The sequence below is a fragment of the Plodia interpunctella genome, chromosome 6 (genome assembly GCF_027563975.2).
Source record: "Plodia interpunctella isolate USDA-ARS_2022_Savannah chromosome 6, ilPloInte3.2, whole genome shotgun sequence".
NCBI lineage: Eukaryota > Metazoa > Arthropoda > Insecta > Lepidoptera > Pyralidae > Plodia > Plodia interpunctella.
In genome coordinates, this window is record NC_071299.1 from 1,442,327 (window position 1) to 1,455,350 (window position 13,024).

Sequence of the window (13,024 nt, forward strand, 5' to 3'; positions counted from 1 at the left end):
ACAGTTATCGTTCAGAAAGTTATTTTATTTTACGAAACAAAACAAACTACCTACCTATGAACAAACTGCATTGCCTAGTGCCAACATTAAAGCCAAAAACAATACAAAATTCCTTCAAAATTCAGTTCAGTCAGTTGATTGTCAATGTCAAGTCAAATCAATCTTGCAGAGCAGATAGGTTATGAAATTGAATTGTATTTTTAAAACGGTTGGCTTGGCTTTCCGTTGTGTTTGTGTTATCTTTTCGCATTGATTTTAAATTATTTAGATTTCACGCTGTTTGGAAGAAAAATGGAGCCAATGACCTTAGGAAGTCCTACGCATTCTCCGTCTGGAAGCCCTAACGTGGGGTATTTACCACCATTCCTGTTAGGTGAAATAAATCCTCCTACAACCCCTCGCACCAACAGTCTATCTCCGACAAAGGGGCGGAGTCTCGCATTCGGTAAGGAAATTTTGTTCAGGTACCTAAATATTTAATCCAATTAGTTTCAAATTATTGATGTTTGTTTCAGGTTCTCCTACAAGCCCGACTCAAACTTCAACCCCAGATCAAAAAATATTCAGACAGAACATGACAATGCATCAGCAGGCCATGTATAACCAGCAGAACCTATTTTCCAATATTCCTACTTCACCCAACATCTCATACTCGAGTAAAACCAATGGACCACCTATAGAAGACCTTTTTGACACTATTAAAAGTAATGATCCTTCAAATAAAACATTCCAAGATAGTTTCCTCGGTTATGGAAACAACAACTCTATGTTGCAGAATTCATATGTTAATAACATGAATGCTTCAATCAATAATCAGTCTTTGACATCACAATGGCAAGATGGCTGTCAAGAACAGGATGAATACTGGGTCACCATTTTTGGTTTCCCACCAAATGCTGCAAATACAGTCCTAGCAAGGTTTAGTAACTGTGGAGCTATTTTAGGTCAGTATAATACAATGAATCCCTTAAGATTCAGTAGAAATCTTTAACTTGTTGAAAATAACTTTACTGCACAAGAAAACACAAAGACACAAGAAACAGAAAAAGCCGCAGGGATGAGTCTTATCCCAACTACATATATTATACACATAGATGTATCTAGAAAAAAAAAATTTTTTTTCTTTTCCTCCAACTAAAGGCAAATTATTGTTTTGCAGACAAACAGTATCCAACTCAAGGCAATTGGGCTCATGTTAGGTACGCCACAAGGGCGGAAAAAGAAAGAGCCATGGCACTAAGCGGTCGCCAGGTGCTGCCTGGCATCATGGTTGGGGTTGTGGAGTGCAAGGAGCCCCCTAGAATAATCACCAGCCCAGGCGTTATTTCTCCAGAAAGGTACATTTTAATTTTGTAAAATAAACTGTTCAACATGTTAAAGATATCCCCTGTTGGTATCTGATATTTCTAGACATGAAGTACCTATATTGATCTAAAACCTTCTTCCACATTTAACAATCTGGCTGTTATGTTACTGGGACCAGTTGCAAACTAGCTTTTGCCCGCGGCTACGCCCGCGTGATTTTCCACGACAGTAAACCTTAAAAATGTGTAAAGAATATTCACCTTATGCCGGCTACACATTAGTGCCGCGAATGTCCGCGAATAGCCGCGAACGTAAATGTGAAGGGTTTTTCACATTCACGGCGCCTTGCCAGTTTATGCCAGACTCTAGACGTAAACGATCGTGTCCGCGTTGTCAATTTACTACCTACAAATTTACGCGACAACGCATGCAGTTGAATATGACGCAGAAGTGTAAATTTATATGGGATAATGAGAAGGAGATGCTCTTTTTAGAGCATTATCATGCTGAAAATATTTTGTGGGACACAAGATATTAATACCACAAAGATAAATACAAAATTCATGATGCCTGGAATAGGATAAGTGTTGATATGAACATTCAAATACAAGAATTGAAGAAAAAGAATGACTCTCATGTCTAGTTATATATTAAATAAAAAAAAGGTTCGAGACTAATCAGTCAGGAGCTGAGTCACGACGTGTACAAACCTCATTTTTGCATATGCCTACATGGAATCTTTCTCAGCCACTACGTCCATTCCGCGGTAGGTTACGCTGATTAATGCGTACACCTGAATGTGTAGAGGCAAAGGTGAAGAATTCACGTTGTGAATTCGCGGCACTAATGTGTAGCCGGAATTAGTTACTTTAATAACATATTTGCCAGTGGTTTGAGGAGCAAGTTTTAAAAATGTATTGCTTTCTTCCAGACAAACAACAGGTGCCCGTTCCTTATGTCCTACGCCTATACCTTCTGCACCAGTGCCAGAGAGATCGAGTGGCCTCATCTCAAAAGCCCTAGACTATGTACTCGGCTGGTGACACATGCTGACTGTCACTTACATGGCCAATCAATTGAGGCAACTGACTGAATGATGTTGTGTCTCTGTACAGCATGACATTATTATTGCAAATATGTATAGGTAGAAAAATTTGTCAAAGTAACTTTTGAAATAAAAAAGTAATTTCGTTCTTTAATAATTACATACTATATATACTTCTGTTATAATATTTAATCCTAAAGAGAAGAAATAGGTGAAAATTTAATAACTACATATAATTCTTACTGTGAAATGTAATGAAAAAATCTAATTTCGTACATATTTTAAAAAATCAATGTATATATCTATGAAAATTTAAGGCCATTATAAAATAAAACTAATTATCACTTATGTATTACTTTATTTCTAAATATTACATATAAAATCCTTAACGCTAAGTTGACATCTTTAAGAGTTAAATACCTGAGAGGAAATAAATCTATTGACATTGAGAGACGTTGAGGTTGATGAAAATTATCGTATCGTAAAATAGAAAAGTTACATTTATTTAATACAATGAATAATATACTTGATGCCCATATCATTAAAAGGGTGTATTGGGGACAACAGCCCATTACAATTGGCTGTTTTCCAACCACTCATATCAGAAGTTTCTAATGACAAGAAAAAGTTTTCTAATGACAAACAATTATAGATATTAATATGGAGCTTGTATGACAGTAATATACTGGGACATCACAGTTTTGGAATCATTACCAGTATATTTAATAAAAACAAGTAAAACATGTTTATAATACTGTATAAATAAAATGTAACCGATAAATTCAAGGGACCTTTAAACATCGTGTTTGATTGTTTAATTTCTGCCCAGCAAAATAGCCAATTGTAATGAAAAGGCATAGTATTGTTTTCAAGCTGGAAAGGCAAAAGATTGGTTTCTTATTTTTTCATTCTTTTGCTTGGACCTCATCTACAAATTAAAGCTTTATTATATCAAATGTTATTCGTTATAATTACAGAATGTGAAAATCAAGAAAGTAAATTCAAAATTTCATAATTCTAAAATATTTTAACAAGTTTTTAATAATTTTTCAACTACCACAATATTACACGAACTGAGAACGCTAAATAAAGTTGAATATTTAAAGATATCACATAGATAGTTAGGGCGCCGATTCCACACATTCACAGATTTTTGAAAAAATAATTTTAATGTATAGTGTTACAATTTTACCAAATGCATCCATTTATAAATCTTTATTGTTTACTTTGTTATGCCAATATTTTTGTAACAATAGTCTCTTTTCGCGATGTTTGAATTGCCAATGGAGGAACCTCTAAGTGTGGGATCGCACATCAACCCTAGTACTTTGGTTGTTCTATAGTCGCGTTCGCCAAGTCGGTCATCTTGGGATACTTAATGTTGTGCTTGTCCAGCTCGCTCTGGGACCAGAGAATCATTCGGAGAAGGCTGCAAAGTTTCGGGTTCGTGTACTCTTGGTTCTCCATCTTCAGTATTGCTGCATTTAATTCACTTGCAATCTGTAAAGGGATGACTATAATTAGACCAGCTTTAAATTTGTAGGCAACGTAAAGTTATAACTTCTTATAACACAGGTACATAAGTAACCTATAATTTAAAAAATACTATTTATATTTTTATATTGACAAATTCCTACCTAAATGGCCAGAATCAATGAACAGAGAAAAACGTAAGAAAAAGAGGGAGACCAGTAGTGGGACACAACATCCACAGCCTAGATAAAAAAAAAACGATCCATCCATTTCCATTCAAATATTATACTGTTTGTGTTATGAAAGCTAAAAAAAAATACGAGGCTACCCATTGGCTTTAATTACACAAAAATAATGTAACTTATCACCTTTTGACTATGAGAAGGTTGCAAAAGATCTGCAAATGGCGACGAATGCGGGTCAGGAAACGCTAGCAGAGCCAGGGACCTCTCTAGCTCAGTGAGGGCATTGCTGTCGTTGGCCCCGGCCTCGGCGAGTGTGGCGCTGGCAAACGATAGGGCTTCCTCCGCCCTGCCCGCCCGAATTAACTCCAAAAGTTGTAGTTGCTGTAAAAATAAACATATGTGTGTGGTTGGTCTTAGCCCACACTATTTAGAGGGGACCTTTTTAATGGGTGATGATGATGTGGTTAATCTAAATATAGAAAAATAACATCAGTGCTCTTGTAGTAGTGCTCTTTTCATGTCAATTCCATTCAAAAGTACCAATGTTTTATTTTGTAAATCTTCTCGAAATTTCATATCTATGATACAATTAGAAGATACATAAGTTGGTTCTGTAAAGGGACAGGTAGATTGAGTGGACTGTCAACTTAGGGTCACCAGTTAGATTTCAGGCAATTGTGTGAAATGGTCACAATATGATAGGACTTATCACCCGTCTGGTGCTTGCACTGGCGTCCCCAAAGACAACTAATAAATATTCAATTCATCCAAAAAATATTGTTATGGTGGGTAAAAATGCAGGCAAAAAGTAGTATATAAATAAAATATATTGTAATAAAAATTAAAGAATTACCTGCAAGTGGAAGTATAAGTATCTATCGGTGTCCAAGAGTTCAGGATGAAGTGCATTCACCATAGCAATGGCATCTGGGATCCGTCCACTTTGCACGGCCTCACGAATCATGATCCTCTCGTCCAATGAGCTGCATAGTGCGGGCTCCTGGAGTCCGGCTTCCTGCTGGAATTTCAGAGCTGCCTCTTTAAAGCCCTCTGTAAAAGTGTGAGCAGTGAGAAAATTTTATATGTATGGTTTTATAGTCACATTTAGCTAACATTATCATCAGAATTAAAGAAGCTAGGTATTCAATCATCCATAGAATTGAAGAGCTATGTTCTTGTCAGTGAAGTAAATAGATCCATTTACATTTTTCCATTGCCCACTGCTTCAAAACGAAGCTGCTGCTTTAGTTTCAGTAAAGCAAATATGAAGGAGAAAATTTTATAACACAGCAGACACAGCAGACAGAATTACAAAATCAATTTTTGAAGGACAAAACTAAATCTATCATATAAAATAAAGAGTAATCTTATACAATAATGATTTGAGCAATAAAATTCACTAATGGATTGAAACCTAGAGGATTTCTCAGGTGTGTTTGAGAACACAAAGGAATTTGAATTGAACATAGTGCCTGATCATATCTTTATGTTGAAAGGAGAAAGTTTTAATAATATTATACCCAGCAATATTTCAGAAATTAATCTAAGCCATAGTAACGTAAAGAAAAATTATTTACCTGTAACTAAATAATTCATTATCAACATGTTCATGTCTGTTCTTGAAATTTGGAGGTCGTCAGATTTATTACGGTCATGGTAATATTTTCTCTCTTCTTTATCGTTAGTAGTATTTGATGTCTCAAAACTCATTTTATCGATTTAGAGAAATTATTTCACTATAAAAAAGATAAATTAATTTAAATACAATACAATGATATGGTTTGCAATCAAATACAGAGCTGTCAAATCAACGTCAAATTCATCAATTTATGCCATTGACAGCTATTGATTTCTTTTATTTTTTTCCTTACGTTGGCAATAAAAAGGTTTACATTAGTATAAGTACCATACCTACTTCGTACGGCTGCGTCCCAAGCGTACGTTTACGCCCAAAAGTTCATATATGCAATATGCGTACTTTATTAACAATATCAATGTTTGTTCTTTTTTCAACAACAACTTGATGGGGATGGCCCAGGACGGATATGGTTGGCGGAGCCGGAAGCAGGCCTATGACCAGCAGTGGGTCACGGAGGGCTGCAGATGTTCTTTTTTTCGGATGCCTTCTATAGCGGCGCTGGTTGCTTTAATCCGTTACTAAATCCATGGACTGGACATCCAAATATGTCCAATCCAAATCCAAATGTGTGGTGTCCAAATTATTATTTTTTATTTTCTGCATGGCAATATCCGCAGATAGGTGATATCACTGAATGGAGGTACTTACCTATTTAGGTAGTTATGTACCTACGTGAAGTTTCATGTAGACACTGACTAGTACGGACCGACCAAATCTTTAATATTAGCTGACTAATAATTAATTATTCGTGTAATGAGAATATAAATCAAGGTAGGTAGTGGCCGTGCCAGAACGGGTGACACAATCTCGGGATCCTGAAATTATTTTTTCGTTCTTTTGGTCTCAAATAAAAAATTAAGCTTCGATAAATAGTGGTTCCGCCTCCGCCACAGAGAGCGATAAAAAGCTTATTCTTCCTTTCATATATGAAACAGTCCTACCGCGTCTGTTTGTTCGCAATAACTACACACGGCACGAACTTCCATGCGGTTTTCACCAATAGTATGATTCCTAAGGTTTAGGTGTATAATTTAAAATGTTTTTACCCGAGTGACGGCAGAACGGGCCGCTAGTAGAAAATAAAATAAGATTGGGTGTTTAGCTAATTTATTTTCAGTTCTTAAACGCCAATAACCTACTAATAATGAGCTGATAATACAATTTAAAAAAAGACCTATCCTATTTTTTATTGAATAATGCTTGGTAACAAATTTATCCTTTTATATTCAATAAAAAGTTACACTAACTAAACAATAATTATAAAACAAATCCCAATAATGTACGTTCTATGTTTGTCGCAAACCTAACAATAATGCAATAATACATACCTTCACGTCTACAAAATTACGGCAGATAGACGACGTCCATTCTATTGTCAATGTTATATGGCATAGTTGTAGTGGATCCAAGAATATTAATTTAATGTAGTAAAGTACATTATTGAGAAAACAACTTTAAGATAAGCTAATTTATAATTTTCTAATACAGCCTTTTGTATCAGTGAGTAATTTTGAAGAAAAATAGGGAGAAAGGAAGGGTAAGTGTACATTTTCTCAATACGTAAATAACGAGAGAATTCCCAAATGGTCTGATACACGAGGCGACATCTGTGTACACAAATCAGCCGGTACACACGATATTGACAAGAAAATATAAATTACCAACTATAATTCGACATCACTAAAGTAAAATAAAAATAGATATATCAAACAAAATTATGGCTAACTAATTCGCAAATGATATATTATTACCACATTGATTCCTAACAGGCACTCTGCGTGAATTTATTATTTGTGTTATACTAAGTTCTACAGGATCATGTTTTAGAAAATATAAAAAATACGAATAGACATTGGCTTCATAGTTTTTTATGTAAGAACAAAGACTAGGGCTCGTCGTGTTCTAATTCGCCATCAATTGGACAATAAACCTGTTTGTTAAATAAGGATCCGGCTACCGTTTAGCGTAGCAAGCAATACAGTCACACAAGGAATGTTTGCGGAGCAAACACGCCTAGATATGGTATACACCTGGACAAAAAGTTTAAACCCAGTTTGTACTCAGGCGTAAACCCGTCTCTGTATAGGGCTGCTACGCTGTGGTATATAATAAGGCGTAAAAAGCGGTTATTACACTTTTCAATCCCGCCACTTGGCTCGTCTTTTATCAATACGAAAACGTCAATTGTGGCAAGAAAAAGAGATAAATAAATATAGGTTAATAACCGCATTTGACCCCATATCAATATATTTTGTTTTATTATTACTCTATTTAATGAGAAGCTGACAGTTGATGTACCTGTTATATAACGTTTAGAAAATATGGCAGTCTAAAATCTATAAACTTGGGCAAGTTATGTTTAATAACTATCCCCAAAGATATAATTGCAATGAAATATGACAAAAGATACACAAGAAAAAGGTTTCTCTTTTTCGTTTAAATAGTTTAGGCATTTCGTATTACCGACATAATGTACACGAAAATATTGAAGTTAACAGAAATATGTTTAGCAACCCGGTACATCACATTCCCAGCAACTCTCAACTCCCACACCTACGGAGACCAGCTTGCCTAGTCTATACCTAATGCCAGTCAGCATCTCAATAGAAGACATTACCACCGATGTATTGCTGTCCCCCTCACACAACTCAAACATACTGAACTGCGTGAATGGGACAAAAAGAAAGGCAAATTACCAATTATTCCCAATGATTTCCAGGGTTGACAATATAACACCATAAAGGATTTATTTATCCACCCTGTATATATTTGTCACTCGCCCCTCTATAGGCGGCACGGAATGAGCGCACCTGTGTAGTGGTCAATGACCTATATTGTGACGCCAAAGGGCCCTAACCGCGTTAACGAATTCGTATGAATACGCATTCGACACGCAAGTTTCTGTTCACCCCATCGTAGGAGCATCAGTCTGTGAACACAATTATCCAGCGAATCTTATCTAAAGCATTACAAGCTAAGTTCCATGTATGTGGCATGAACGAAACTGTGGAATCTAACCATTATATAATATTGTGAAAATATAATTTTGTATGTACTATATTTCATGCTCAATCAAGAGACAAATGTAAATAAATTGGATAAACTGAATTCATAATACTGCTGTGTAGTGTGATTTTTTTTCACAATATTGTTTATAGATAAATTCCACAAGCAATTAGTACAATCTTGATCCATTAGGGTACGGACACTAATCCCGCATATAATATTCACATATACCAAAATATGTTTGTCTTGATATATTACGCAGTGCTGCTCTGCGCCGCCGGTCATGCCTTTATTAGGACAGATCTGAAAAAAAATATTTGTTTTTATTTGTCACATAATGAAACTAAAATGTAGTGATATTACGTATTTATTTGTGACCTATTCACGCATTATCTACGCCCTAAAATTTCATATCATGTCAGGAGAAGCATAGGGTAAAATGTACTGTCACTGGCAGAGCAGCCTCATATCATATGGCAGGTCCAGCAATTCGTTTATATTTTAAAAAAGTTGGTGTAAAGGGCTCACAGAATACCAAAGATTTTATTAATGAGTCTCGGGTTTTTATTTTACTTAGTTTAAAATACCAAGTGTGATGACCATATTGTGTGGTAATATCAGTATGAAATTATTAATCAAAGTTATTAAAAAAATGTTAGATAGACAAACATAATATGAATTCATAAACAAAACTATTTGGCAAATCTTCAACTGTTTGCAATGAATAATGTAATGTAGGTGTTTGTTGGTTAAAATATTGTGTAATTTTAAGAATTTAGTCGATGGTCCTGGCTGTAATTAGTCAATAAAACCCAGAAATCCACATTGGGCCAACTTGGGTCATGGCCCACCCATATAACCATGGCCAGAATTCCAACAGTGGGGACATTAAAATGTATAACCATTTTTCACACATCAATATATGATAATAATAAATGCAATAGTGGCGGGTGGTTCCGCCCTAGAATAGGGCCACTCCACCCAGTGGATGCTGTATGATGCGATTAAGGGATACAGTCTAGGCAATAATAGTATTCCCAAGGAAGGTTTACGTCAAGCTGATTGCAAAATTAGAGCAGAATTTTGGAAAATGTTAACGTTATTTTTTTACGCTGACCCCGGGCATTGCGGCGTCGTAGCGCCGAACGAAACCGGTAACAAGAGGAGATAAGAGAGATGTTAGACACTTACAGCTGGGTACAAGGTCCTGGTGCATGTGGTGCCCCATGTCCATAGAGTGCGGCGGCGGCTGGCGCTGCACCTGAGACACCCAACGACCATATTTTATTTATCTAAGTAAAACTTTATTACTAAATAAAAACAAAAAATACATGTATATATGTATTTATGGCAAGGGATAAAGATGGATACTGTACGCATTCACCTAAAATTATGTAAAAACAAACGATCCTGAAAAGTATTATTTGTTTTTTTCAATAATGATTGCAATGGTTCAAGTTGAGTGAGCGGTCAGACCTGGTCCTGGTTGAAGCGCACGAAGGCGTCGTACTGCTCGGCCAGCTTCAGGCGCAGCGCCGCCTCGTACTCCGCGCGCAGCGCCGCCTCCTGCTCCCGCAGCATGCGCTCGCAGATCATGCGCACCTGCCCGAACATGTCCTCATTATTTCTATGCTATCATATCTTAACGACAATAATATATGGTCATCAGTTTTATAATAATGTCTCTATTTTTTATTGGGTGTCGCATAATTCATTAAAAAAAAGGATATAGCGGGATTCTCAACAAAAAAACTTTGTATGTTTGGCCAACTAATGTGCAGATACGATTATATTTATTACACATGCCTTCACTGACATCAAGAATGGTAAAACCAAGACCTGCGAAACAGGTAAACGGGTACTATTGAACAGGATATAGACAAACCTGCTTGAAGGTGAAGAGCGCCCTGTGTTTGTGGTCGGCGTGCGAGCGATGCGGCGGCGAGCAGTCGCCCTCGCTGCCGCTGGAGGACGAGCAGGACGCGGCGGCGCCCGACGCCATGCGGAGCTGCTTGCGTCGCTGCAGCCGCTTTATCTCGTCGCATATCTCTTGTGCCATGCGCTCTGGAAATTTACAATCACATTTAAAATATTAAAACAAACTTGTTTCTTGTTTATTTACTTTTACATAGCTCTATAATTACATTAAAATGACACTAGTTTTAGGTAAACCAGCCATTTCATAACACTATTAGTTCTATAGAATTACTTTAACAACAATAAAACTATCAAGAAAGTGTCCTGCCTGACCAGCTAAGGCTGCTCTGGTAGTGTTATTTTTACCTATATTGGATCTTAACAACGGAAGATAAATTGGATTTTATACCTTCTTTTCTAATGTTATGAATCTCAAGTTTTAAATAGTTACCCACATTTTCAGTACAATTCATGGTCAGAGTGCTCCTATCCAATTTATTCCATACAACTTTTACAATTTCATGATCTCAAACTATGATCTCATTTAGTTATTGTAATTATATAGGTTATTATAATTATATATCTATTATTTTTCATGAGACCTTCATACTGGAAAAGAGTTATTTCCATTGGAATTAAATGTGCGCCGAGTCACAAGCAAAAGCTTATAAGTAAATGTAAAAACAACATTGCTTTTTTTTGTTACAGCATATTATATTTCATTATAGTGACGGTTCTTATAAAGATGGATGTCCATTATAGCTACACTACGCCAGCTGACAATTAACCTTAGTTACTTAGACCTTAATGTGTTATAAACCAATTAACTTTTATATCCATAATATGTATTAGCATTATCACAACTAAATGTAATTGACCAATCGCTCCTGTGTGTGATAAAAAAAGTGACAAAAATATACAGTTAAAAAAATTTGTGATAAATATTTACCATTTACAATTTTTTACATTAGATTAAATTTTCCTGATTCTGGGAAAGGGGAAAGTGCACAGTCAAAAATGAATATCACATTGGCAATTTAGAAATATGGGGCTGCATATACTTAAATTTTTATATCTGCCTATTGTTGTCAATTTTCTGACCTACACTGTGTATTATAAGTAGGTTAATATAAATATTGACAAAAACTTTAGCAATAATATCTTAGTCATGTGAGCAATGTTGTCGAGTCATGAGACATGCTATAACACATTTTGTGGATAGCTGTATTTTTTAGCTGAGCTTGCAATAATTTGACACCACTGCAAGATTACCAAATACGCAAAAAACGTAGGTTGCCGCACAGGGTTCCGTAAACGCCTCAGCTCTTATTTTTTTCTACGACATTTGAAATGCAACACGGGAATGTTGCTCGTGGCATTATTACAGTCTCGGCAAAGAAAATAACAAAAGGACAAGGGAAAAAAATTCATCCAGCGGTCTTTACGCAGTAGTGCATCTACTATCTCTTTCTAACACGATAAAAATATTCATGATAGCGCAGAAACAATGGCGATAAATAATACAGCTGATTGTTGTATCAATAATTTTTCACCATGAATTATGTAAAGAAAATTTCTTTCAGTTTTTCAAATTTACTACAACAAAACCCTACTTATCCATGAAATGTATTGCACTAATACGCATATAAACAAACCTGGGGTCAATTTAGCAGGTGCACTAACGGATTCACCAAATGCTGAAGATCTGCTCTCAGACATTTTTAAACCAGGACTTGTACTGGAACTTGCCGCAAATGGAGCACATCTTCGCCTCTTAGCAGGCATCTGCGCCATATCCCAGTCCAAATTTCTTTTCAGGGTAGCACACGCCATTTTCTTTTTACGCCCAGCGAACGTCCTCTGCTTGATACAATAATTGGAATTCTGGCTTTTGTCACCGACTTAGCACAATAAAAATAATATTAATATACTAGAAAACGTAACAAATAGAAATAATGATGACTAATTCAAAAGTGTTAATTCAAAGGATTTCTTTGAATAATTAAGATTGTTTATCCCTTGGCTTGATCACTTCCAAATCCAAAATTCTAGCGACCGACACTTTTTCACTTGATTTATTTTGACATATTGTTGTTTTGCAGGGCAACCAACATCAAGAATTTGAAGAGTCATAGACAATCTTAGACTTTTTTCCGTTAATGAAAATTTCGTGCTACAGTTTTAAAACAAATAAAAGTATTCAATGTAATGTTTTTATATCTGTGATAAAAGTATTTTCATATCATATAATTTTAGCAAATGTACTATTTTAATCCTCATAACTCGATTTGGCAATTTGTTTCGCCTATTAACGAATTTAAATGACTAACTAGTACCTACTAATTCCATGACTAAAGTCATAACATTTTTTTACAGAATCGGTAGCATGGTCTTTTCGATCTTATGTCGTGAGTGAAGTGTAGACGAGATAGTCATATTTAGTAGGTAGTCATA

At 35.7% G+C, this 13,024-nt stretch overlaps 3 protein-coding genes across 4 annotated transcripts; 1 reads left to right on the plus strand and 2 right to left on the minus strand.

Annotated features, from left to right (window-relative positions):
• The first annotated feature begins 146 nt into the window (after positions 1-146).
• Nup35 (Nucleoporin 35kDa) lies at positions 147-2,698 on the plus strand. Its single transcript, XM_053746350.2, has 4 exons — positions 147-445; positions 516-944; positions 1,160-1,337; positions 2,237-2,698. Exons 1-4 carry the CDS (start codon positions 292-294, stop codon positions 2,346-2,348), a joined length of 873 nt encoding a protein of 290 aa, XP_053602325.1. The 5' UTR covers positions 147-291; the 3' UTR covers positions 2,349-2,698.
• On the minus strand, positions 2,692-5,819 carry Hou (Houki). Its single transcript, XM_053746351.2, has 4 exons — positions 5,586-5,819; positions 4,862-5,058; positions 4,192-4,389; positions 2,692-3,850 (listed from the first exon to the last, which is right to left on the minus strand). Exons 1-4 carry the CDS (start codon positions 5,716-5,718, stop codon positions 3,671-3,673), a joined length of 708 nt encoding a protein of 235 aa, XP_053602326.1. The 5' UTR covers positions 5,719-5,819; the 3' UTR covers positions 2,692-3,670.
• A 918-nt stretch (positions 5,820-6,737) lies between these two features.
• On the minus strand, positions 6,738-12,632 carry LOC128670581 (akirin-like). 2 transcript variants are annotated; one of them, XM_053746355.2, is made up of 5 exons: positions 12,226-12,632; positions 10,539-10,717; positions 10,130-10,255; positions 9,845-9,914; positions 6,738-8,956 (listed from the first exon to the last, which is right to left on the minus strand). In XM_053746355.2, the coding sequence occupies exons 1-5, from the start codon at positions 12,401-12,403 to the stop codon at positions 8,946-8,948; spliced, it is 564 nt and encodes a 187-aa protein (XP_053602330.1). In that variant the 5' UTR covers positions 12,404-12,632; the 3' UTR covers positions 6,738-8,945. The 2 variants fall into 2 exon arrangements, with proteins under 2 accessions (XP_053602330.1, XP_053602331.1); XM_053746356.2 differs by lacking the exons at positions 6,738-8,956; positions 9,845-9,914 and having other exon boundaries at positions 10,124-10,255; positions 12,226-12,540.
• Positions 12,633-13,024: the final 392 nt, after the last annotated feature.

Excerpts from the sequence above, each read along its gene's own strand:
- Nup35 (XM_053746350.2), top strand. The coding sequence starts at position 292 with ATGGAGCCAATGACCTTAGGAAGTCCTACGCATTCTCCGTCTGGAAGC. Across the intron at positions 446-515 it reads GGGGCGGAGTCTCGCATTCG|GTTCTCCTACAAGCCCGACT; the intron begins GTAAGGAAATTT and ends TGTTTGTTTCAG. Across the intron at positions 945-1,159 it reads TAACTGTGGAGCTATTTTAG|ACAAACAGTATCCAACTCAA; the intron begins GTCAGTATAATA and ends ATTGTTTTGCAG.
- Hou (XM_053746351.2), bottom strand. The coding sequence starts at position 5,718 with ATGAGTTTTGAGACATCAAATACTACTAACGATAAAGAAGAGAGAAAA. Across the intron at positions 4,390-4,861 it reads ACTTATACTTCCACTTGCAG|CAACTACAACTTTTGGAGTT; the intron begins GTAATTCTTTAA and ends TTATTTTTACAG. Across the intron at positions 3,851-4,191 it reads AACCTTCTCATAGTCAAAAG|ATTGCAAGTGAATTAAATGC; the intron begins GTGATAAGTTAC and ends ATCCCTTTACAG.
- LOC128670581 (XM_053746355.2), bottom strand. The coding sequence starts at position 12,403 with ATGGCGTGTGCTACCCTGAAAAGAAATTTGGACTGGGATATGGCGCAG. Across the intron at positions 10,718-12,225 it reads ACCTGCTAAATTGACCCCAG|AGCGCATGGCACAAGAGATA; the intron begins GTTTGTTTATAT and ends GTAAATTTCCAG. Across the intron at positions 9,915-10,129 it reads TGCGCTTCAACCAGGACCAG|GTGCAGCGCCAGCCGCCGCC; the intron begins GTCTGACCGCTC and ends TGGGTGTCTCAG.